General features: G+C 36.6%; 1 protein-coding gene across 5 annotated transcripts in view; it reads right to left on the bottom strand.

The window, feature by feature from the left end:
- LOC149786436 (tyrosine-protein phosphatase 10D-like) overlaps window positions 1–26,192 on the bottom strand; it is a 405,711-nt gene that overhangs the window by 363,843 nt on the left and 15,676 nt on the right. For all 5 annotated transcript variants that reach the window (XM_089976880.1, XM_089976878.1, XM_089976879.1 and 2 more), the window contains exons 3-6: window positions 24,349–24,499; window positions 22,084–22,371; window positions 11,538–11,819; window positions 7,234–7,446 (exon numbers count right to left, since the gene is read on the bottom strand). In XM_089976880.1, the coding sequence (XP_089833006.1) occupies window positions 7,234–7,446; window positions 11,538–11,819; window positions 22,084–22,371; window positions 24,349–24,499 (934 nt within the window). The remainder of the gene's footprint in view (window positions 1–7,233; window positions 7,447–11,537; window positions 11,820–22,083; window positions 22,372–24,348; window positions 24,500–26,192) is intronic.

Here is a 26,192-nt window from a genome sequence, read left to right on the forward strand (position 1 = left end):
GAGCTGGAGCTAGCCAGACTCGCTCACACTCTGGAGATGGAAAAGGTCAGAGTTGAAGCTAGGACCAACGGACGGGACGACGCCAGTACAAGCTCTGGAACAACCGGCCGACCTTTCATCGACCACCGGATAGTCCAGATCAACATGTCACGCTTCAATGATAGGGAGGAGGCTATTGACGATTTTCTCGTCCAGTTTGAGAAACTCGCACGCGCTCATCAGGTCCCTGAACAGCACTGGGCCATTAATGTCTCAGCCTTTTTGCAAGGTGCAGCTCGGGAAGTCTACCACGGCTTAACTGCAGAAGAGGCTGATGACTATACTGCCCTCAAGAAGGCGCTTCTCTGCCATTACCGGCTGACCGCCGAGACTTACCGGAAACTTTTCCGGGACTCGGTGAAAAAGGTAACAGAGACCCACTCTCAATTCCACAACCGTGTTCGAGGTTTATTTGAGAAGTGGATGAAAATGGCCGAAGTCGAACGCACGTACGAAGGGCTACGCGAGGTAATACTCAAGGAACATGTCCTGGGTACTTACCGTCGCGAGTTGACAGTTTTCTTAGCAGAAAGAGAACACCGGACGCTCGAAGAGATCGCTAACATGGCGGAGCGATACGAGCAGGCGCACTCGAAGAGTGGAGGTTCCGGGGTTGCTGACCGACCCCGACCCTCTGAGTCGCGTCGTATGGGGGAGGTTGAGCCGGCTGTCCGTAACCGTCAGGGCGACGGGAAGGTCGGAGGGGCACCTACAGGTAGGACTGCCGCCTATCGACCTGGACAGGCCTCACCCACGAAGCCAGGACTTGCAAGTCGGCGAGGGCCGCCGACATGTTTTAATTGCAAGCGCCTGGGGCATTTTGCCAGGGACTGTCCCAAGGGCAGGCAGACCCAGGTGAATGTCGTAGCTAAGAAGGAATGTGTGCCGGAAGCGAGTCGCAACCCAGCCAACCTTGCGGCCGCAACTGTCAATGGTGAAGGCGCCACCATCTTGTATGACACTGGGTGCAGCGTCTCCGCGCTTGTCGACAAGAAATATGTCAAGCCGGAGGACTATACAGGGGAGGTAATAGAAGTTCAGTACGCGAACTGCGCGCGTGACTCATTACCAGTAGCTGTCATTGACCTCGATTCACCATACGTGAAGGGGAAAATTGAAGCTGCTTGCTTGGAGGGGCTATCACATGACGTCATATTGGGTTGCCGTTATGTGTTACCCCAGCCGAACCCCGAAACCTGCACACCTATGCCAGTGAGTGCTGTTGAAACCAGGGCCATGAGTCGACAGCCGAAACAAAAGCCAATCCAAGTTACATCGACACCGGTTAGTAATGTTATTCCAGCGGAGTTAAGGAAGCTGCAACAGGAGGACGCAACTCTGGCGCAGTTGCACAAACACGCAGAAGCGGGAACAGAAAGGGAAACTCCGAACGGCGCGGTGAAGTTTGTCTACAAGAAGGGAATCTTGTATCGCCACGCCAGGAAACACAACGAACACTTCAAGCAAGTCGTCGTGCCAAAGGAAAAGCGTTGCGAAGTACTGAAACTTGCACACGAGAGTCTCATGGGTGGACACATGGGAATTGCTAAGACGCGTGACCGTCTTGTAAAAGAGTTTTACTGGCCAGGGGTCCAGGGAGACGTAAAACGGTTCTGTCTCTCCTGTGACAAATGCCAGAGAATGGCACCGAAAACGGATCAGCGACCCATCCCTTTGGGGAGTACGCCCCTTATCGATGAACCATTTAGACGTGTTGCCATGGATTTAATCGGACCGATAAAACCCGCGTCTGCGCACGGAAATCGATATATTTTAACGGTTGTCGATTATGCTACACGCTATCCGGAGGCCGTTGCGTTGCGTAACATTGACACGGAAACCGTCGCGGAAGCTCTATTTGCGATCTGGTCAAGAGTCGGAGTGCCCGACGAGATCTTGACCGATCAAGGAACACAATTTATGAGTCGTGTGATGGCGGAGGTGAATCGTCTCATGTCGATTAAACACCTCACGACTACACCGTATCACCCCCAATGTAACGGATTGGTCGAACGGTTTAATGGGACCTTGAAAAACACGCTCAAGAAATTGTGCGAAGGCCGCCCCAAGGATTGGGACCGGTATATTCCGGCCATGCTTTTTGCATACCGGGAAGTACCGCAAGCGAGTTTGGGGTTCTCTCCCTTTGAACTCTTGTACGGGAGAACCGTACGCGGCCCAATCGTCGTACTGAGACAGCTGTGGACAGACGACCACGCTGTAGAGGAAGTACGCACTACCTACCAGTACGTCGCGGACTTACGCAACAAACTGGAAGAGGTTTGTTCTCTCGCGCAAGAAAATCTCAAACGAGCTAAGGCGCAACAGGCGAAAAATTACAATAAGCGCGCAAAACCACGTCAGTTTGAGGTAGGGGACAAAGTGTTGTTGTTGTTGCCCCAGGAACACAACAAGTTGCAAGTTTCCTGGAGGGGTCCATACGTCGTCACCAAGAAGGTCGGAGGTCAAACCTACCGGATACAGCTACCGACGAAAGAGAAATTGTACCATGCCAATTTGCTCAAGAGGTACCGGGAAAAGGAGACCGCCAGCGATTTTGTTGTCGCAGCGATAGTCACCGAGGATATCGAAGGCGATACGGAAGGTGCTAACACTGTCCCGAGCTGTCCATTAACGAGGGCCGAGACTCCGTCGGACGTGGAGTGTGACCCCATGTTAACTGAAGGGCAGCGGAACGAGATAGAGACCTTGCTGGCCGGATATTCCGACGTGCTAACAGAAAAACCCGGGAGGACGACGCTTGTCGAGTTCGGGTTAAAGATGGTGGACGACCGACCAGTTCAGCGTAAACCCTACCCCTTGCCCCACGCGAAACGACAAGTTGTAAGGGAAGAAATCGAGCAGGTGATTGCTCTGGGAGTAATCGAACCTGCCGACTCTCCGTACAGCTCACCAGTAGTCTTAGTGCAGAAGAAGGACGGCACCCATCGGTTCTGCGTCGACTACCGGAAGCTGAATCAGGTGACAGAATTTCAAGTTGAAATGCTACCTGACCCCGAACATATCTTCCCTTCGGTCTCGAAAGCGAAATATTTTTCCAAACTGGATTTGTCCAAGGGGTATTGGCAAATTCCGGTAAGGAAAGAAGACCGACCGAAGCTTGCTTTTGCTACTCCCGACGGGACATACCAATGGTTGGTGATGCCGTTCGTGGTACAAAACGCGCCCAGCGTCTTTACCAGAATGATGCGGAAGTTGTTGGAGCCCTTGCGCGATAGGGGTGTCCACAACTTCATGGATGACCTCTTGTTAGCTACAGAGACATGGGGTGAACACCTCGCTCTGTTAGCTGACGTTTTGGAGCGGCTACGTCAGGAGGGCTTGACAGCCCGCCCTTCCAAATGTCACCTTGGTTTCAGGACATTAGACTATTTAGGACATACCCTGAGCCAAGGCACGCTGTCTCCAGAGAAGTCGAAGGTGGAGCAGTTGAGAAACGCCGCACGCCCCACCACGAAAACGGAAGTGAGGTCATTCCTGGGACTGGCCGGATATTACCGGAGGTATGTCGCTAATTTCAGCGCGATTGCGGGCCCGTTGTCTGACCTAACCAAGAAACGGACCCCGAGTAAGTTCGTTTGGACAGATGCGTGTGAGCACGCATTCCAAACGCTAAAGGATAAACTTACATCCGACGCAGTTGTTCGTCTACCGGACTTGGATAAAGAATTCGTTCTGCGCACCGATGCATGCGACACGGGACTGGGAGCAGTACTGCTCCAGGAGCATGACAAGACGCTTTTTCCTGTCGCATACGGCAGCCGGAAGTTGTCTGCTGCCGAGAAGAATTACTCAGTATCGGAGAGGGAATGTCTCGGAATCGTGTTCGGCATATCACGGTTCGAGCGATACCTATATGGACGTAAGTTCATATTGGAGACCGACCACCAACCACTCGCCTATCTGGCGCAGGCAAAGTTGTCCAATGGTCGATTGATGCGATGGTCGCTGTTTTTACAGCAGTACCAGATGCAGATCAGATACGTGAAAGGATCTGAAAACGTAGGCGCAGATTTCATGAGTAGAAGCGCCGAAATGATATAGATCATTTGTTATATTTTCGTGTTCATACTCAGTTTAGCATTTAGTTCATTTTGCTGATTTTGTTCGTTATATCGTGTAACACTTTTGCTTTTTTAGTTTGAGTGAATAAAATCCTGATTTTATTCTCAAGCGTGGGGGGATGTGATGTTTTACCCCAACCCCTTGTATTATACATGTATTTATAAGTCTGTAAGTGGAGCCAGGTAAGCTTTGTTTTTCCAAGTACCTAAGTTGGCTAATCCTCTTACGTAACCCAGTCTTTGTTTGAGCTCTTGAGTGGAAATCTGGCGGGAATCTTTGTACATGGGAACACGTGACGTAGACAACTTCAAAGAGCCGGAAGCCGACAATGGTAGGCTGGACAGTACATGGGGAAACACAGACTGACATTTTTATGATTGACAGTTCGATCAAATGACCAGAGTCCGTCGCCATCCAATCGGGATGCGTTGTAGGTGGGACTTGATTCGAGAAACTGGCATAAGACTTGTACAAGCCTGAAATTCGTCAGTTGGTGTTTAAGAGTCGCAGTGACACACACTCCGTTAGCCATTCGTAAAAATTGGCGGAATTTAGGAAATTCATGAAATAGCTTCGATCAGGAAGCTTTCGGGGGACGAAAGAATTTCAGAGAATTTCGGGGGACGAGAGAAGTTCAGAGAATTTCGGGTGACGGTGAGAGATACCGAGTGAATTTCGGGTGACCTCAAGGGATACCGTCAAGGGTTCCGGATACTAGAAGAGGAACCGGAAGTCAAGATAACGGCAAGGAACAAGGATTATAGAAGAGGAAGCGGAAGTGGAGATCACGAAAGGAGAGAAAGACAAGGGAACGAAGAGATTTAGATGAGTAGCACTCAAGAAGGGAAAAATCTCCTCACACTGTGAACTCAAATGATGATCAAAGGGATCATTGGGTGAAAGAGAGACATTGATTACTTTAAATTCTTTTAAATTTCATTTATTAAATTGTTATTGTTTAAATTTCATCTTTGTATTTCTTTTAATTTAACTGTCGGCATTGCTGACTGGGGGCTCGTAGCCATAAATATATTTAGTCAATAAATAATATAGTGTCCAGAATTAACCTTCTGAATAAGGACCAGGGGAACTTCTCATAATTCGTTAAAGTCTATAAGAAGAACCCCACCCCTAGACAACCACTACACCCCCACACGGTGGTATAGAAGATTGTCATTGTTCCTAGTCCTACAGTGGGCATCAGTTTGTAGTAATCTGTGGTACAATTTTCTATGTGCACTGGGATTCAAAGTAGGAACCAGGAATTATTAAACCCCAGATTGTGGAATCTGGGTTGCAGCTATATATATCTGATTTCTGATGCTTCTTTTCCACATCTTTGCATCTAAATTTCAATGTTTTAGTTGTCCTCTGGAGGACTCGATTACAAATATGTGCAGAACTAACTGCTGTTCCTGGACAAACTCATGTTTTGTGGTCTCCATCAAAATCCATTACATTTTTCTTGTTCTTTTATGGGTGACAGTCTACTTGAACTTTTATTTATGCCATGAGTTTAGTCTTAAGTGGTCAGTAATACAGATAAAATATTGCTTGCATAAATCAGGTTCCCCATCATGTTTTACTAGAGTTAAATAATAACATGACACAGCAATTCATGGTTTTACCCACATTTCCTTTGTAACATTATGCTTGTGTCATATATATGCCAAAATTACCTTATCAGATCTATCTGTTACTTGAAGGTATAAATGCCAGTGTTGAACTTAAGCACATTGAAGTTCTGGTGAATGTTTGCTAAGGGTGTGTATAAATATTGTTGATAGCACATGAATACATAAAGTAGGCCAGGGAGTGGTGTACATATACATTCTAGATTTAAAATCTATCATGCAGAGTGGAAAATCTTATGTGATTGATTTTGTTCCGAGGTTTACATACTTTCTTTTAAAATAGATGTATTAGGAGTCACTGTCAAATGACTGATTTATAATTGCTACAATCAACAAATTGTATGACCCTCCAAAGAATAATTGTCCTTTTACAAAATGACAAGAGAAAACCTCCAATCCACAAATTTAAGTACTGGAAAAAAAATCCAATAAAATAAATAAAATAACCCATAACAATTTATACAACAAATATAAATGATTTTTTTTCTTTTAATTTAAAATTTTTTAAAAATACTTTATAATTTTTTAAAAATTATTTTAATTAATGTATCATCAGGACATTAATATGTAATGACTTTTTTCTCTGTCCATATAATTTATGTTTTAATTAAAACTATTTTCCAACTGTCTTGTCTTCAAGATGAATATTTTTATTGTCTGGATTGTGCGTAAACTAGGTTGCATTACCTGCTTATCGATAAAGAATACTTCCATGATAATTTGTCCATATTTTCTTTAGCAGAGAAAAAATCCTGTTTGCAGTTCTCATGTCTAATTTTCTTTTTATTTGTAAAACTATGTCAGTCTGTTTATGTACATGTACTGTCATCGGATATAAATGTGTGAATGACCCAACTATCCCCAGTGACTGGCTCCAAATGATACAATTACTTTAATTTCTAGAAACTGGCAGATATGCTGCTTAAACTGTTTGAATGGGCATACATTATTAACAACATCAATTTATTATAGCTCAACAAGTTGATGTCAGACCAATGATAGTGACCCTGAGTATAACAGTATATGCGATAATACTGTTTCATAACTTAATGAATCTCTGTGACAACAGTATGTATCGCTGAAATGATATATGTCTATCCAAATTATCTCACCGATACAAATTTGAAAGATAAGTGATTTGTTTTCTTTTTAAAAATGCTTGTAATAATCTTTGCACTGCAACTTTAAATTCATCCATTTGGCAATTGAGCCATGCAACATTGTTAAAAGTTGCAACTTGAATTTTATATTTTTTATAGGGTAATCAAAAATATATTAATATCAGGAAATTGTTTTACTACTAAAAACTTGTCCTAAGTTGGAAACTATGATCTCTGGAAAATTCTACAAATAATTAAATTAACTTTGGTATATTCTGAATAACGATGCTGGGCAATTGGATTGGAATGTGATTCCAATCTAGTAATGCTCTTTGAAGCTGGAGCATAAATAAACATAGCTTTACATTACAAACCTGTTGTCAGTGAATTTATTTGATACCACTCTTCTGAAGTTGCATTACAGCTTTTATTGTTAGCAGTCTCCTCAGGATAAATCCTCTCCAACGTACAGACAACGTATCCCACATGTGGTCCATTAAAGTCACTTGGTTTTGTCCACGTCAAATTCAAACTACTGTTGGTGAGGCTTGTTTCCAGCACATTAACATTGCTTGGAGAATATGGGGCTGTAACAAAAAATCATCTTTCATATAAATTTAGTACTGTTTATATTAGCAGAAATAAATAATGTAAGCCTATCTTTGCAGAATTAGGGATATTTCTGGAAGGCCCACAGAAGATTAACAGAAACAGCTGACCTGACTCATTTCTTAAGAGAACCACAATGGGACCAATTTAAATATGGCATCTGTCTTATTTCAAGAGCTATATTAAAATGATTTGGCCCATCAAATTTTCATGCCTATTGATTTTCAGAATTTTGCATTACTAAAATAAGGAAATGGTCTGTTGGCCCCATTATGAAGGTACAATTGGTTTCACAGCCAGGAATATCCCAAAGAATCCAAGTAATGGGTATGTAAATATCATTTGCCAAGAAAACTGGTGTCTCTGACATGTGTTAAATCCAAAGTTTTCTTCCTATCTTATATTTTGTTAAAACAGGGCCAAGAACAGAGCCTTGTGGAACACGAAACATATATCAACTGGGCTGGACTGTTTTACATTTATGGACACAATCTGTTTCTGGTTGACTAAGTAGGTCTTTAACCACAGTATTGTTGTATCATGAAATCCAAATACATGTACGCACTGGAGATGGTGAAGTAATATATCATGGTGTATTGTGTCAAATGCTGCAGACTATTCAAGGAGGGTGAGGACTGTAATCTTGCCACTATCCAAAGCAAAGAGAAGGCCATTAACTACTCACACAAGTGCAGTTTCAGTACTATGGTGAGGCCGATATGCAGATAAATTGCTGAAAAATGTATATGAATTCAGATAAACCACAAGCTGGGACAGAAAACCTTTTTCTATGATCTTTGAAATGAATGATAGGTTAGAAACAGGGCAGTGGTACTTTAAATTGTTATGGTCAAGTGTCGGTCTCTTCAACAGAGGCTTAGCAATAGCAGTTTGAAGAAAAAAATGATTTTAATTCCCCAGATGAGAGAAAAGAATTGATAACAATTATTAGTAAAGTCAATATTGAAAGTAAACTGTCAAGCCCCAGTGATGTTGGAATTGGATTGAGTTCACTTTGGGGATTGCCTGATTTTTAGCCATGGTTCTCTTTAGAATATGATGCCAATATCCTGACTATTGATGAAGTTAACTATTTCTGTGTTCCTTGCAAGTGGTCCTACTAATTGCGTGTTGAATAATGCAATGCACAGTGGTTGATCAGATTTTAAGGTTGATGATGTGAGAAGAATGTGAATTAAGTTTTCCTAATTAATGATCAAGTTTTCAAACTGCTGTAAAGGAAAAGGTGAAATGGAGATAACTAGAATTTTTCTTCTTGTTCTATGCCAGCCCACTTTGAAACAAAGTTTCTTTCTTTGCTGTTACTTACACTTAAGTAAAGGTGAAAAAAGTTCCAATTAAGTGTAGACCACAATGAAGTATCAACTGCCAAAGAGTTGTTATTTAATGCAATTAGTGAAGGTCAATCATAGCATAAAGGTGTCGAATGGTGAGTATAATGAGATTATGTTATGTTCTAAACACAAAACAGTTGTAGTATTAGTGGGACAAAAAGACTTAGAAACAGTCTAATAGTTCTCTTTCCAAAACGAGTAAATGAAGAAACACATTTCAACAGAATAGTCATACATCATGATATCACTAACGTAAATGAATACTGTCAACAAACGCATGTCATAAAAAGCATAAAAATTGAGTAGTGCCTCAAGCCTGTTAAGCAAGGAGGCCATTTTTTATTTCTCAAACATTCTACAGACCATAGAGATAATAAAGAACTTTAAAAAATCTGAAAATTATCCTGATGTAAAAAAAAGGTAAATAAGACATTTACATATAAACACAAACAATATCCAAGTCCAAAATGTTCACTAAAAGTGTATACTTCAAAAACAGTTATAATGGTATAATCATTTAATCAGGTCATCCAGATCAAGATACAAATATCTCTTTCAACAAATGCACTTTTTGCTTAACCCTGGTAACATAATGGGATTATTGTCAATAATGTCCAAATTTAAAAAAGGGTAAAAATATTAAATCCTGGTGTTTATCTCCAGTTTTTCAGGAAAAATTCAGGTCATGACAGATCAGGAGAATTTCAACATTGGGTCAGAGTTTTGACCTCAATAGGAAGGAAGATTTTCATTGACACTATTTTTAGCATGCAAATGGACAAAAATTACATCTATTGAACAAATTTAAATTTTTTAAAATATTAAAATATGCATAACATCTCATCAAGTCAGTCATTTCACAGTAACTTGATGCCATTCATACTCTGCTTACATGCACCACAACCATCATTAGATTCTCTTAAATCATTGCTGGATTATATAAGTGGCAGACCTTGTTGTTGGTTGACCGTAACAATACTGGATATATGTTTCCCCTTGAGTCAGTCTGAATTTTCCTTAGAATGGGAAATTTCCTTTTTAGTGTCTGCATGGACTGTGGCAATGTCAGGACAACTCTAATGATTCTAAACAGAAGTTTAAAAACATTTCCAGAATATGGATATATTCAGATTGTTGACTGCCTGCCAGAACTGCTCAAGACTTGTACTGTCTGGGCCTAATTAAATATTGTTTGAATGCCAGTCTGCACATGACCAACAAACACATACATTATACTATCTTGTCCTTGTGTCATTTTAAGCCTTATTTGCAAACACCTTTTGTTGTCATCATTATCATTGTTATCAATCAATCTATAATAATGACAATGAAATCTGGAAAATGATTATCACTTATTAGTATTAGAAACTGAGACAAATACCCCATTCATCCTAGGCATTACAGATTACAATGGCAGTTGGTGTAATGTACATAGTTCAGTTGATATTGATATGTTTACAGTGCTTGTGACCCATGGTGACATTATAAACTGATCAATGAAATGACTTTTAAGTTTTTTTGATATCTTTGATGTTTTCTTGTCTTTAAAATTGGTAGGGGTATTTAATAAAATGTGAGTGTGTGTGAATGCTATATGCCATTATTTGCTTTGACAGACCTGATGTCCTCTTTTCTTGACTCATTTCAGTACCTAGCCATTGTAAAAGTGTTCTGATGACATTTAAGGTGCACATCATTCAACAGTCTGAACTGAATAATCTTTGATTAAATTATGATTAAATTTCATATTAACAATATTTAGTTTAATTTCTGTAAATGTTATATTGCCACACTGGCATATACTTTAGCCAGCAACCAGTCAATACAAATTTTAAAACACACCTAACTCCATCAGCATAAAACTTTTCTAACTTGGAATATGGAACAGCCTAAAGTATATTGTTAGGTGAATGGTTATAACGCACATGATCGTGCAGGTAAAAATACAAGTCGGCGCATCTCTACTGCATGCAGCATGTGCGATACCAACCACTACAACAAGTATTAATAAAATTAAAAAAAGGGACAAAACTACAGTGAAAACATTATCTGAATCATAAAAAATATTGCAAGCAGATTATTGACTTGATCATTTTTTAAATTCGATGCCATACATTCCAAAACAATGGGAATGTGTGAATATAAATGGCTTTATAACATAAGTTTATAAAACTCATGTGTCACGTCAAGTAGTACCTGTGACCTTGACATATGATCATTTGAGCGATCTTTTGATGAAACTCCTTGTACAAAGTGAATGGCTGAATCACATGCCTCTGTACACAGACATATATTTTACATTTTTCTGGGTGAATAATTCCCTTGCAGTATTATACATCCCATAATTGTTTATAGTGCCTGATAAAATGTATTCTTGGAAACAGAAGAGACTGCCAAATCCCCAGACTGTAACAACGGATTACTGCCAGACTTTAAAAAAATATTATTGCGCCTGTGATATTGACTTGTAGTTTAATCTTGGAAAAAGGTGAGACTTAAAATTTATTTTTAACAACATTCAGGTGGACACTGGTGTGAACACACTATTTCAGCATCTGTCATTTGTACAGACAAGAAATCAATTCTAGGATCACAGAAAGAGAATACAGCAGAAACAATGCTTTAATTGTACAACATTTATTGCATTAAACATGTTTTGAATCTAAGAATACAGTACAAATATAAACCAGAATTAGAGACGTCTAAATACTTACGCATGATAATAGTTGAGAAGGAGTTATTTCTCTGCTCACTAGTCTTGCTGAGTCTATTGGCCAAAAGTTGAACTGTGTAGTTTTGGCCATGTCGAAGACTTGTTATTAATATATAGGACTGGTTGTAACCTGATGTTTCATTTGCCACAATCTTTCCATCAGAATCTTTAACAATGACTGAATAGTTGTCAACCAGTCCGACAGAAGCTTTCCAAGACAAGCTGACATTAGGAGCAGTAAAATTTTTCTCACTTTGATTGATAGGTCCAGGTTGTGCAGGTCCTTAAAAAAAAGATACAGATGGAAAGATGTAGCAAAAATAAGAAAATACAGTAATTTAGAAAAAACAAATAGAGTAACTTAGTACACAAAAGAAGCTTAACAGTTTATCAGTAAACTACCAACTGACTTGTTGTCCAAGATCATGTGAAATATCAATACGTTTTGTCTGAGATTTAAATGTGACACTTACATTTGTTTAAGACACGATATTTCTCATTATTTCCCAGGTACGTTGAGCAGTTCAAATATGCATTTAAGGAATTGATCATTAAATTGCATTTAAGGAATCGATCATTAAATTGTATGCAGATTGTTGGGGACAAAAATCGCTAAAACAGTGTCCACACAGAAACATTTATTCATAGATATTGAATTTACATTATTTGTGTCCACACATACAGGTCTGGGTAGGTTTATGCCTTTGCTAGATTTATATAGAATGTTTTTACTGTCTCTTTTCCTATATACTAATAGTAGTACAAAAACATATCTTAAAGGAGAAAGTGAGGTGCTGTACAATTTTTGATTTAGTTCGATAAAATATCACACGTCAATATTCTTCTAATTTTGTGGACCTCGTAAGACGAATTATAATTTAATAATATTTTTTTCAAGCAACGTCTGTTAATGTTTTTCTGCTATCATAGTCTATTTGTAAAGTGTCGAATTTTGAATAAGTATTGAACCTTAAAGTTGAATGCATTGATCATTAAATTTTATCACATTTAAGCCAGAAAAGTCTTTGTGAAGGGTCACTTTGCCCTTTCTTCTCCCCTATGTCAGTGTTAAACTTTGAATTTATATTTATATATTCTTTGTTTTGGTTGAAAAATCTAAATGCTATAGTTAATATGGAGTTTGTTCTGATTTCAGTTAGAAATTTGCTAACAACTGTATTGCGTAAATTTAAAAGCCGAATATCAACTTTTTATATTCTCTTAGTATGTCTGCAAAAAACAGCAATAACTAATAAACTAAATAATGTGTGTGTTACATAGTTTTTCTTAAAATAGTTCACATGGTCCGAATCAGCCCATCATCTGGGCTGAATTAGCCCATAATTTGGGCCGAATAAGCCCGTCATCTGGGCCGAATCAGCTATGGTCTGAATCAGCCATGGTCCGAATCAGCCACGGTCCGAATCAGCCAGCATTCAACAATGGTTTAGAAGCAATGAGAAAACTATTAGTAGGAAAACATTTTATATAGAACACTGAATGCATATCTATGAATGTGCTGTTATGTTCTCTAATTGGGCTGTCAGACGTCAACTGGTCAATACTTTTTCCACTAATAAGGATTTGGATACATGGATATGGCAAATTTTATGGGGCCGAGACAATGACAGGTGGGCACAAATCCACTGGGCAAGTTTAAGGTACAACACCGATTGTGTAAACTCAGTAACAAAAAGCACACAATCATAATGGGAAGGTAAAAAATTGACTCATTCAACAAACAAGAACCCATTTAATGGACTATATATGCTCTACTGATAAGACTTTCCAAGACCTGATTCCATGTCCTTTATTATTCTGCTGAGTATTTAAATCATCTCTGACATGGTCAAGAAACTCCAACATACCATGATTAGTTTTGTCAAATTGTTGTTTGTATCATGGATAGAAAATCAAAGACCTTATCAAAATATACCAACATGCTAATTTGGTTAATATATGAATTCAATATTTGAAGTTATTTTGATGACATCGTTCCAGGTACTGGGTATTTATCTGATGCATCCATAAATTGGGTCTGATAAAAAGACAAGCTATATTGTTGTTTGTGTTATAATGCGCACAAGCCAGTACAGTGAAAATACAAGTCAAGTCTGTTGGCCTTGAAATCATTGTCAAAGTGCCATCAACTTGTTCACAAAACTGCTAGCAGTACTTTCTCCAGTATCAGTTGGGTCCAGTTTTCAAAACTCCCTCAGACAAACTGCACATACATGTATGTTGGTGGTCAGATTGGCACCATTTTCAGAAAGATGCAATTATACACTGCAAGTAATGCTCATTACAAAACCCCCATGTTAATTCCACCATTCATAAAATAGTAGCAGTGATAACAAGATTTTTCAGATGGTCGTGAAGGGATTTCAAATAGAAAGAAATTAGTAGGCATAGTTGGAAAAGTAGCAGGAAAGATACAAAGTGGGGTAGGGTGAAAGATTAAATCTGTTTGAAAATACTATTCTTTGTCTTTAAAGATTCCATAGAAAATTCAAACTGATTATTCATATCTGAAAGTCCTGATATATGGTTTCTACTTTATGTTATAATGTAGAATCATCAGGTTCATTGATATTTGTATTTTGTAGATAAGTTTTCTAGTAAAATGTTTCCTCAATAATACTTACCCAATCATAATATCTTAGGAGAACTTCTACTACCTTGAAAATCCAGTCTTTCCAGACTATAATCTTTTAGCTACAAATGATGTGCTCACCAGTTAGTTATGTACTTTTGAGAGAATGATGTCTCTGTAAGGTGAAGTTGTTTGCATTTGAAACATGTACAGTGGGGAGAATGTCTCTAAATACCTTTATTTAATATGGCTGATAATTATTTGGATAGTGTACTTATTTAAATTGTACATGATCTAAGCACACGGCTAACTAAAATGACTGCTGCTCCCTTGTGCTAAAAAGGTACACTATCTTTAGCAGCTATTAAAATATGAAAAACTAATTTTGCCTGACTAGACAATACCTAAGAGTCTGAAAGTGCAATGAATGAATTACCAAATATATAAAATGTGAAAAAAAAGTTATTTTTTTTAACAATCTACCTCTGAAGTTCAGGGAAAAATGACCAAGTGGCACGAGCAAGTTTTTGAAAGGTGGACATCTGGAGTAAGGCCAAACTGCATACACTATAACCCATATTACTCCCATCAATCTTAAACCAAAATAAAGGGAATTAAAGGTTCTTTGAACAATACATAAGGTATACAAGGTCTTTTTAAATAACCACTAAAACCAGTGCGGAAAACGGGAAATTCTTTTTCTTTAAAATTATAACCCTATGCAATATTCGAAATTGTACATTACCACTAAAGCTGTATCTGCCCACCTAGGTGGCAGTTAAGAGTGATTTCCACTGAATACAGGGATCGGTGGCAAACCACAACGAATGCTTCAGTTCCTAATAGAGCAGAAGGTACGTTTTCTATATGGATTTGACTGTGAGGATAAGGGGAGTGTAAGTCTAATATGATCATGTACATATTGCTAGAAAAACTGTTTTCTTTTACAAATGTGTTACCCAATCATAAAACTTTAAGAGAATATGTAATATGTGGACAGAGATACATGCTCTTATCCCTGCGAGGTCCCCAAAGGTCTGTGACACAACTTTGAGATAACTCTATTGGAGAATAGACTCCTTATGTCTTTGAGTGGCTTTGAAAGGAAACAGTTTCCCTCCTGCAAATCCAGTGGAAATTGTTAAACCACATTTTTGTGAAGCTGTCCAATGACTGAAGATGGTAACCTGTTTTGCTATGGGTACAAATCCAACCAGACTGAATTGATCATTTTAGGATAAAAGATCTATGAGATAAAAACTGGTGAGGTGGACTCGGATCTTAATACCATGGCATCAATAATAACAGAGATCGGTTTCACTCATTTGCAATGTTTGTGGCAACTGTCCTAATTTCATGAGCAATGATGCAAAGCAAATTCATCTTGTGTGGGTTTTCTTCTGATATGTGGAAAATATAACCCACTGTATTCAGGACAAAATGTATGTTCTGGTAGGTTGTACTTTCCCTCTTTGAGGAGTAAGAAGGGGTATGATCTACCTTGATGCAAAGGCTTGATCTTCCTTAAGTACCACTTCTCAGCTTTCACTGGGTCCTGTAGATGACCTTGAGATGAAGTGTGCAGAGTAGACTGGAATTCATTACAAATGGCTGTATACTGATAAATGGAAACCTGTTCTTGGCAATGGTCTTATATGTGTGATGAGCCAATGAAGCTTTTGACAGCAGTTTAAATATTGTCTTGTTTAGCCAGGTTAGTACTCATGATAGATTGCACTTGGGAAAGGATTCAAGATCAATGGATGTGTGTAATCAATAACGGATGGATCAGATAGGTCATTCTTTATTATGCCATCTTTTCCTCGATGAAGCAAGGTACCATTGATTGTTAAACAGTAGCATTTAATTGTCATTGTACTGTTTCTCCTGAAAGAGCCATTTTTGGGAGTTAGCTATTGACGTATTGATGACTGCAGTGGCATAAAAATTTCTTGTGCACACCACTATGTGATGATATTCCAATTTTTTTGTATACCCTAAAAGTGGAGGGCCATCTTACTCAGATAATTTCTCCACCACTAATTGTAACAACTGTTTCTTCCTGAGGGCTTGTTTTCTTGTGGGTTGTGATGAAACACCTAGTATCATGTTGCTTGAGTAGGGGAGGTAATATCTTCATTTGCCTTGAGATTCTGTTGTGAAATTGGAGGGGTCATAAGTCCAAGATTGTTTCTATTTGATTGGGGAATCAGGATGAAGTGACACCCTAATTCTCTTGCTTTCTGTATCACCTTGGAACCATAGGTGATGGAGATAAGCATATACATCCAGGCCATTCCATTCAATATAATGAGCATTGACTGCCTAGGTCTTAGGTCCATCACTGTTCAGTCCCATTGGGCACCTATGGAGTGATAAACTGTGGACAAAGAGACCATTCTGTTCGTGCTAGTTGGTTCCTCCCTGACGAGTCAACTAATACTTTTAGCTGGACTGGAACATGACAAGCAGGGGACATGGACTTGTCATTGAAAACACAACTTGAGACAATCCCAAACAAGAATACACAGGCCTGGGCACTTGCTTCCATCTTGCTATATGAGACAAGTGACCACAGTGAGGTTGTCGGAGAGAATGAGAACTCCGTTATGATGTAGATTCTAAAACCACAAATCAAAAGTTTGTGCAGATTGTGAGAAGTTGATTTAATAACATAAGTCATAAGGAAGTAATTAAAATTGGCTTCTTCCTTAAGTCAATTATCAACTGATGCTGGGACTGTAGACCAAGCAGTTGTTGTAGAGTGAGGCAGCGGATTGATTTCTTTAATTCTTGCCAGTATAGCTAAGTATTCATGCATCATGGTATGATCTCTTAATGGGCTCAATTCGTTATTTCCACATACTGCAAACAACATTTCAGTATGTCATTCTAGAGTGTACGATTTCCATTGAAATGGGAGCACCTCCAGTTTATAACATATTCGACACACTGAACTGAACATTCAGATTAGTTCTTGTTTTTGTTATTTATTATCTTGTTAAAATACTATTAATTGACCAATGCTCTTTCAGATGATTTCAACCATGAAACAAATTGATTGAATTACAATAATAATCACATATTCATGTTTGCACAGCTAATTTGTACTAATAAAATGTTATTACCCATACTTGACAGAGGCATTTATTACTGCTGGATTACCTGCTAAGCCCTCATTGAACTTGAAAATATTATGTCCCATCCCAGCGAAACAGGCACTCCAAAATGTGATGTATATTCATTTTTCAACAGAGATAAGCACTGTCTCATGTATAGGTTGCATTAGATACAGTTCTGACAATGCTAGCATTATGGTTGCCAAGAACAACTCAGTCCTGACCAAGATTCACTCAGAGAATCCAGCAGGGAAGTTTGAACAAAAGTACCATCCAATCGTTCATTAGTACGTGCATTACCTTGTAAAACCCTTCTGAACTATTGGATTTATGGATGGAAAGTTGCATGTATATTTTTATTTAATATCAGTATAGATTTGTAGAAGTAACTATAATTATTAGCACATATGTGTATGTGTATGGTGATGATATTTGACAATACGATGTCTACGAACAGTTTCTTTTAAATGCTTTAAAGAAAACAGACAAGCCATTTTCTTTTATCCAGATTTAAATTTCCAATCTTTTGTTATAAACTTTTATGAAAATATGGCTTATTTTCCATTGATCGTCACTTATTGGGTTACATAAATTGACATTGGGACTACAAAACATACTGGAGCATCACTATTAATACTTACTAACTGGATGCTAAAATATAAATTCTAATAAAAACTTTTGTATGAAAGGCCAACTGACTGCCTATACAAGTAAAATCAAGTAAAAACACAGTAGTACCACTTACAGTAACTATGAAGTTGATGTTACATGGAAAACTTACCTATATCATGCAGCATAAACTATACAGTATTATAAACAAGTTTTCTATAGTGCACCCCATACATGCACATAAAAATGCACTTAAGGATCATTTGATACCTACAAAGTTCATACAATATATCATATGTAAGACTATGTCAGCTGTAGGAAAGGCCAATTGACTACCTTTATACATAAAATCTGTGGAGTGTCCTGTCTAACTATGAAGTGGATTTTAATAATATTGTGGAAATTATACATTAATATTATTCAAGTTTTCTGTACCAAACACCTGACCTGCACCTATTAAATACAGCTATTGCAATGTGAGGTGTTGCCCACAACCCATGTTTATGCCAAGGGTGTCTATGTGCATAAGGATGGCAAAGTGGAAACACTGTAATGTCAGGAACTTTGTCATCAAAGAAAAAATGAACAGAAATCTTGGAAATATACAGAGGAAATACACTTCCCTTCAAAGAAAACACTCCTCCACCTTGCACCATGATATAAAATGTCTAAACGCTTTGTACGTGGATTGAAAGCATGCTACTCAGCATGTGTGAAAGTAGTAACTGAACAATTGGTGGGATTTGCCCACTAATTCTTGAATCAAGGGGAGATCACTCTAACTGCCACCTAGGTAACATTTAGCTTTTTTAGCTGAAAGTTTTAGCCTGGAAAGGCTGGATTTGCGAGATATTTGTAGTTCTCTTGAGGTCTTTTTATGATCAGGTAATTTCATATAATTTTCTAATTTGATCATAACTGAAAAGTTAATTTTGCCATCACATGTCACTGCTTTATAACATCAAATTTATCAGATGTGATTATTCTTAGTCCATTTTGCCTATCTGGCTATTTCATAGAGTACTTAAAAGCTCTGGGCAAGGTAGTTTATTTTAATGAAGACCCTGCCTGGATCAGAGTCTGGTTTGTGTCAAACAAACTAAAGACTTTTATGAGAGCTTCATGTGAAAAACCAGGACAGAATGGAAACTGTACATTAAGTCACTCCTGAAAGAGAACTTGGGTTACTGTCCTTTCATGCTGAGATTGGCGAGCAGGAGTTTTTTTTTCTCAGCTTATTGGTGGGTCATGCACGTTTTACTATTTTACCTGTTCTGTTTGGGTGGTTAGTTTATAAATGTGAATGGGCTTATATGAAGTTATAAAGGGATGTTTCTCACTGGAATATGATTAATTTTGCATGTTCACTTAAGACTAATTGCATTAATGAGCTGAAACAAATTTGTCAGAATTTAACATGTTTCTCACCCATTTCTTTATCATCTTTCAATCTCAGTCTCAACAGATTACAAATACAGGTGACATTCTTGTTTTCATTTTGTTCACAAAGTAAACATGTTTAATATTTTTTTAAATTGCATTTTGTTTTTCTTTTAATTCAACATTATGCTTATTTTCTTTATGACAGTATATGTATACAAATTTCACTCTCTTCCTGTCCACTTGTCTGTATTTAGTGTTATTGACCTTGCCAAGGTGAAATTACACTTTAACTGTATCAGATAAAGGTAGTGGAGCTTAGGTGTAGTCTAACGTACAAAATATGGAACTCAGAGTTTAGTTTTCAGACTTGGCCTCTGGAGTTATTCAGATTAAAAGAAGCATCATTTATTTGTGTAGGTCTGAATTTATATGGTTTTATTAACAAAAGACTTTTTGGGAGTAATTAAATATTCCTGGTTTTGACTGTCAAAGTTTGCATATTTATAGATATTTATTCTGCAGATTAAACTCTCCCAATACCCCAAATAAATAATACAAATGACAAAACTATGTTTACAAAAAACGTCTACTTCAATGGATTGTTACGACTCTATGGCCATAATCTAAGTAACAGAAACTTGCAGATTCAAGAAGTTTTGTAAAACTTAACAAATAATTTATTTACCAAAGTTATAAATTAAAAATTAAAGAGTAACATACAGTATTATGAACAGAATCCAGTATAATCCTATAATATTCTATTCAAGTCTATTCAAATGTTCAGAATGAGTTTCAAATCTGCCAACAGTCCAGACGTATCGAAATGGCATTGTCCAGAACTCATCTGAATAACTCAAAATAATCCTCAAATAATATTTAAGTCAATGAGCATTTTGTAGTTCCAATGAATATTCTAAACAAATCGTTCCTCTCCAATAATATATAAACACAACGTTAAATATGTTTGAAGACTGATGTTACAACAAAAATACAAGAAATAAAACTGACCAAAATTGTCCAGCTCCATGTACTTATATACAAACATAAGAGGTGAGAACACCTGTTGCAACTAATCTTATGTGACAGTTTGCAAATATCCCACATCATAAAAGAACCAATCTTACCTATCCAATAGGAAATAACTTAATTCTTCAAAACACCCATATGACTCCACCATGCAAACAATGAGAAATTACCCCAAAGCTGTCAACAGGTCTTATTCTTAAGATTATTAATAAACACCTACATCAAAAACTACTTAAAGGTCTTACACAATCTGCATTCCTAATATCTTAAAATAGAATTTTATACCCATGTACAAAATTTAGCTATCTACTATCTTAACTATAGATGATCATTGCAATTTACAAAAAGCTTTACAAATAATATAGACACAGTCATATAACAGGAGTTACAAAAAGTAAAAATATATATAACAGTTAAAGCAATACTACCAACTGTATGGGAAAATCAAACACCTGTCAAGATAAACCACATACACTTGACCTCAAAGGAATCCATCAAAGCCAAACAATGCCAAACTAATTAATTATTAATGTACATGAGTATAATCACTTCCTTAAAACACTGTCCATAAAGTTACACAATCAATTACTGATGACCATGGTATTAAAACATTGAAGACTGGTAGAATTCAACATTGATCTTTGCTGGTTGGATACTGTCATTATTCCAAATGAAACCAAACAAGTGACCAGCTGTCCCCTGCCCATTGCAATAACAAGCAGTGTCAACATGTGTTTAGAACCAATTAAAGTGTGAAAATGCCAACTAAACTGAAAAACAATGGAATAATTCTTTGTTTGAACATCTTTCATGTACTAAACATCTTCAACCACTAGATTTTACTTAGAACGTCATCGATCCAGCCAATTCATGCAGACTGGATAATTGTGGTGCAAATGTGTAAAGATCAGACTTAATTATTCATGGCTTTGAAAATGCTGCCCCCGTTTAATTAAAACTTTCTTGATAATTTACATGTCATACATGTTTTTGTCTGAACATCAGTTAAGTTTGGGTTTCCGTTCTCTGTGGTACTTAGTGCACATTTACAGTGTTTCATTAGTAATTTGTGCTTCTAGTAATAGTTTTAGTACTGTCCTTGTTGTTCACTGGAATTTAAGCATGCAGCAATAAAAGAAGATCTGCTTTCTTGAGGATTTCTTGTTTTCGACAACTCTTTTGCTTGAATGAACACTCGATTGGAATAATTATTAAAGCTAATTTCATTTATAGTATCATTTCTTATTCTTTATTTCATTTTCAGTAGTAAAAGGGTTTCAATATAGTATGCATTTTATCATTTTTCTCTATCCTCATTTGTCTCACAGATTTAGATTGAAGGAAATGCGTGTAAATTACAGCTACTAATTACTATATATAACTCAATGATTTTGGATCAACTCAGAGTCTCATTTTGTAGTTCAATTTTTCACAGAATAAGAGATTTGTTAATCTCAGAGCTTTTATTCTTGCATGATATTTTGTACCAAATGATCATGTCTTGCAAATATGTTCATACCAAGATGCATTTGTATGAATAAGTATGAAAATAGAATATATTAGTTATACTTTCACTTGTTGCTATGTACACAAGTCACACAAACTACGACACCTGCTAACATATTGTAAAAGTACATGCGAGAACAATTTGTCTGTATTTGGCATCCATTCCTATAGATGACCCAAGACAAAAGAATTCACATATTTCAGTCAAATAACACAGAATAATGTGTGAAATTTCAGCGAGAATCTATACGTACCACAGGTATAAAGTAATTTAATACAATGCCTAACTGTGCACTTTAAAAGACACTTACGTTTTATGAATATCTTATATTGCTGGACATGGAAATAACCCTTGGTATGATACAAGTTGACAGAAAAATTAAATTGTGCTCCCGGTGATAGGTCTGTACAAGTGGCAAAGGAAAAAGACTTATTTGTTGTGCAGTTCTCCAGCTGGTTCACATCTAGTCCTTGTGCAGTTACCCAAAGTTGTATTGTGCCATTTAAAATGAGGTGTTGTACTTCTGGTAAAAATGTGTTCCAATTAAGCATCACTGATGTCTCATTTTCAAAAAGGACAGTCATTTGAAAACAAGGAACTGAAACATAAACAGAAGAAAACAAACATATATCATCTGTACATACCGGTGAAAACAAGATAACATTTGACCAGAATCAAATTGTTCCAATCTTGGTGCAAATCCTACCTTTCTAGGTTTTATACTTTGCTCTGAAATGAAGGATTAGCATCATAAAAACTATGACAACATATCCTGCTGTTAGTTAATTTTACATGCTAAAACTGAATCTAATCTAACAATATGAGTAAAAGGTTTACACATACAAACACAATTTCTATTGTCATATGGCAAAATATCCTTTTTTGCTGTCCAAAAATGTAAAAAAAATTTCATTCAGTGTCAAGAAACAGAAAAGTGAATGAAAACTTGAAGCCCAAGAAAACAAAATCCAGACATACAATATCAGCTTACACCTAAAGTTGCACACCAAGTAAACACACTTTTTTGTACATTAATGAATGAAAACAGATTACTTACCTAATTTCATCTTATATTAAAGTCACTAAGAAACATAATTGCAAGTAATTTGTACAATGGATGAAAATATATATTACTTGCCCAATTTCAACTAATATATTTCACTTCAAAATAAAATGCCGACATATCATGAAATGCAACAAATACAACTTCACATATAAAGCAAATTGTTTTAGATATTCGAAATGGATGTTACCTTCTTGGCAAATCAGATCCAAACTGAAACAAAACTCTACGAGAAAGGTCTCAAACTAGACTTGACGTCTCATAGAGTCCATTGTAGGATCGAAGTCAATAACTTCCTTGATAGATAGTGCCACCAGAAAATCTGGTAATATAAATCCCTTTTCTTGCATTTAAGTATGTGTCTTTCGTGATTTCAGTCATGTTTTCCTTACCATATAAAACTGGATATAGCCTGTAGAAACAACATCAGACATGTTTTTGAGCTGCATCAGAGTTATGTAAACAACAACTTAAAGTTATCAATACAATGACACCATGTGAAAAGCTCCACACAGCACAATGACCTTTGAAAATGCCTAAGTAAATCTAGGCTCGATTCGAAAAGGTACACTCTATGCCTCTGTCTTCGAAAATACCACCCCAGTATTTGAGTTGAATGAACAGTCAATGGATGAGTACACATGTTGATATGCAAGCTCTGCATGGATGATATTGATTGGTTGTACGTCTGAGTTAGTGTCGAGACGGGGTGTTAGAATCATGCTTATTTTTAAAAGACAGTCAGGAAAAGCAGTCGCTCGATTGGCAGAAATCAGCCTTATACTGACCTATCACAATGAATTGAGAATAAGCCAATTTCTTACCCTCAGAAATTATTTGGGGCCGAAAAAAGGAACCACGTTACAGCAAGATATATGCTGAACATGCGCCCGGAGGGTGCTGAGGATAATGCATGTGGGCGGTCAGGTTAAGTTCTATTGTTGTATTGTTTTTCTAATTCTGTAAGAAGCATGCTACTTTTTAAACACTTCTCAATTCTGCTACAGATTGTATACAATTTCTACATTACAATATATTTGCTCTTTATACACACACACACACACACACACACACATATATATATATATATATATATATATATATATATATATATATATATATATATATATATATAATGATTTTATTCTGTACTGTATTGTATTGTAAATATTAATGTGCTATGTTTCAAATAGCTGTAAGTAGGGTTGCCATTCAGTTGCTAATTTTTCAAAATGTTTACTAAATTTAATGAAATAATAATTTTCCACTACTTTGTTTTCCTTCTTTGACACATATAAAGGAGATATATGTTTGTGGTTGCCTACCAATCTAGATCACTGATGTATTGTTTGGAGATCACTCTGAATTTTCCTAGTGTGAACCTATAAAATCATTGTGTCATACAAATTTTCATAATCATTATACTGATGAGCATCCGATTCCTTTTTGAAGATTTCAATGAATGAAACTTATTATTGTAGGTATTCCATTTATTCATGAAATAAGTCCCACCTTTGATGCATGCTGTGCTGTTTACTTGAAAAGTGCCATTGTTGCATTGACATTTGCCGTTTTGACATCCACTGTCAGTCCAAATACAGCTAGTGTTATCAGTACAGTTGTCTCCAATCACAGGGGGTTGTGTAGTTGTTGCTGCTGTTGTCTGCGGCAAAGAGTATATTGCCAAATCAGAATTATTTGCAACCATGCACTTTTACATGCATCTAAATTATTCACATGATGTAAGTCTTTCATTACACATGGCTATTGGCAAACATATGTGAAGACATAAATCAATAGGATTGAAAAAATAACACCGCCATTTTATCAAAGGCAGTTTTTATTTTCAACGTTTATTTACTGTTTCATATATTTATATTTTATTGGTGAAAATTTAATTTTAGATGAAATAAAATAAAACTGAATATACAAATACAATATACTGGTAACTCTCCAGGTGTCTAACCAGCTGACATCATCTTAAAAGAGCTAAGTATACTAGGTGTCATTACATAAATGTAAGATTAGTACACTTTTGTTCAGATTTGGAAGTGTTGATGTAGTGTTCTCTTTAACTGAAGAAAAATGTACTAGATTAACTAGATTACTAACCTACTTAGATGACAAATTTAGCTGAAACAATAATTGAAAAAGAAATAGACACAATGTATATATATATATATATATATATATATATATATATATATATATATATATATATATATATATATATATATACATATATATATATATATTGGTATTATGACCTTGAAATAGTCACTCAACATTCAGAACAGGTGTTGCCATCACCGCATATACTATTGTGACTAGCTAGTAACTTTAAACGAAGATTTTTTTTAACCTCATGACACCAAAATGACCTATCTCCATAGCAGAAATAACCATCTCTACCCATCTACCACATCATATGAAATCAAATTATTATATATCGACATTTACCCTTTTTGAATTAGTGTTCATTATGTTTTCGTAGGCTGACAATCCTGTGCAAAACATTTAATAATGCTGAAATTATAACGTATTACATGTAATTCATTTTATTGCGACAGGCAGTAGGTGACGAACGTTGGGCCAGATTGTCCAATAAGCTTTAATATAATGTGAATTTGTATATGATATACTGTGTCAGTATGCTAGGTGACCGACGATATTCGTGATTGTCGAGCAAGCTTTTAGAGCGCTTGTAAATCGTGAGATGTCTCACGCTGATGCTAATGGCATTAGTTGGCAGTCCGTAAGTGTGAGTATTAGATAGGGTTTACTTGACATATGAAAACAAATTTCATGACAATATTCTGAAACCTTGCTTAAATGATTATGACTAGAATGTTGCATAGTGCTTTGAGTAAAGCAACTCACAAGAACTGTATTTTGTCCGCATTTGCAAATAGCAATGACTAACATAACTGTTCCAATGAACATAGATTTATTTATTTAACCAAGGCTACATTTCGTCCACTAATTTACATAACACTCATGGTAAGAATGAGCGTTGATACTACCTTCAGTGGTTGAAGTAAAGTAAATATCCCCAAATAAACAAAAGTGCATTCTAAATCACTTACATGTTTTATTCCAGTTATTATAATTTATGATAAGAAAAAAGCGAAAGAAACTTCCGTACATCTACTGAAAGATACGTTTTTCTTTTAAGCAAAACTCATCGATTTATCTAGACTTTTCCCCATTTTGTGACAGTGCAACTAATGGCTGCATTACATTCGTCGAAAGTTCTGAAATTTTACAATAATTTTAGGACAGTGACTCTTTATCTACAAATTTGGTTTTGCTTATATATATATATATATATATATATATATATATATATATATATA

The sequence above is a fragment of the Sinohyriopsis cumingii genome, chromosome 12, assembly GCF_028554795.1.
Source record: "Sinohyriopsis cumingii isolate HCF-2022 chromosome 12, ASM2855479v2, whole genome shotgun sequence".
In the NCBI taxonomy this organism is placed as follows: Eukaryota; Metazoa; Mollusca; class Bivalvia; order Unionida; family Unionidae; genus Sinohyriopsis; species Sinohyriopsis cumingii.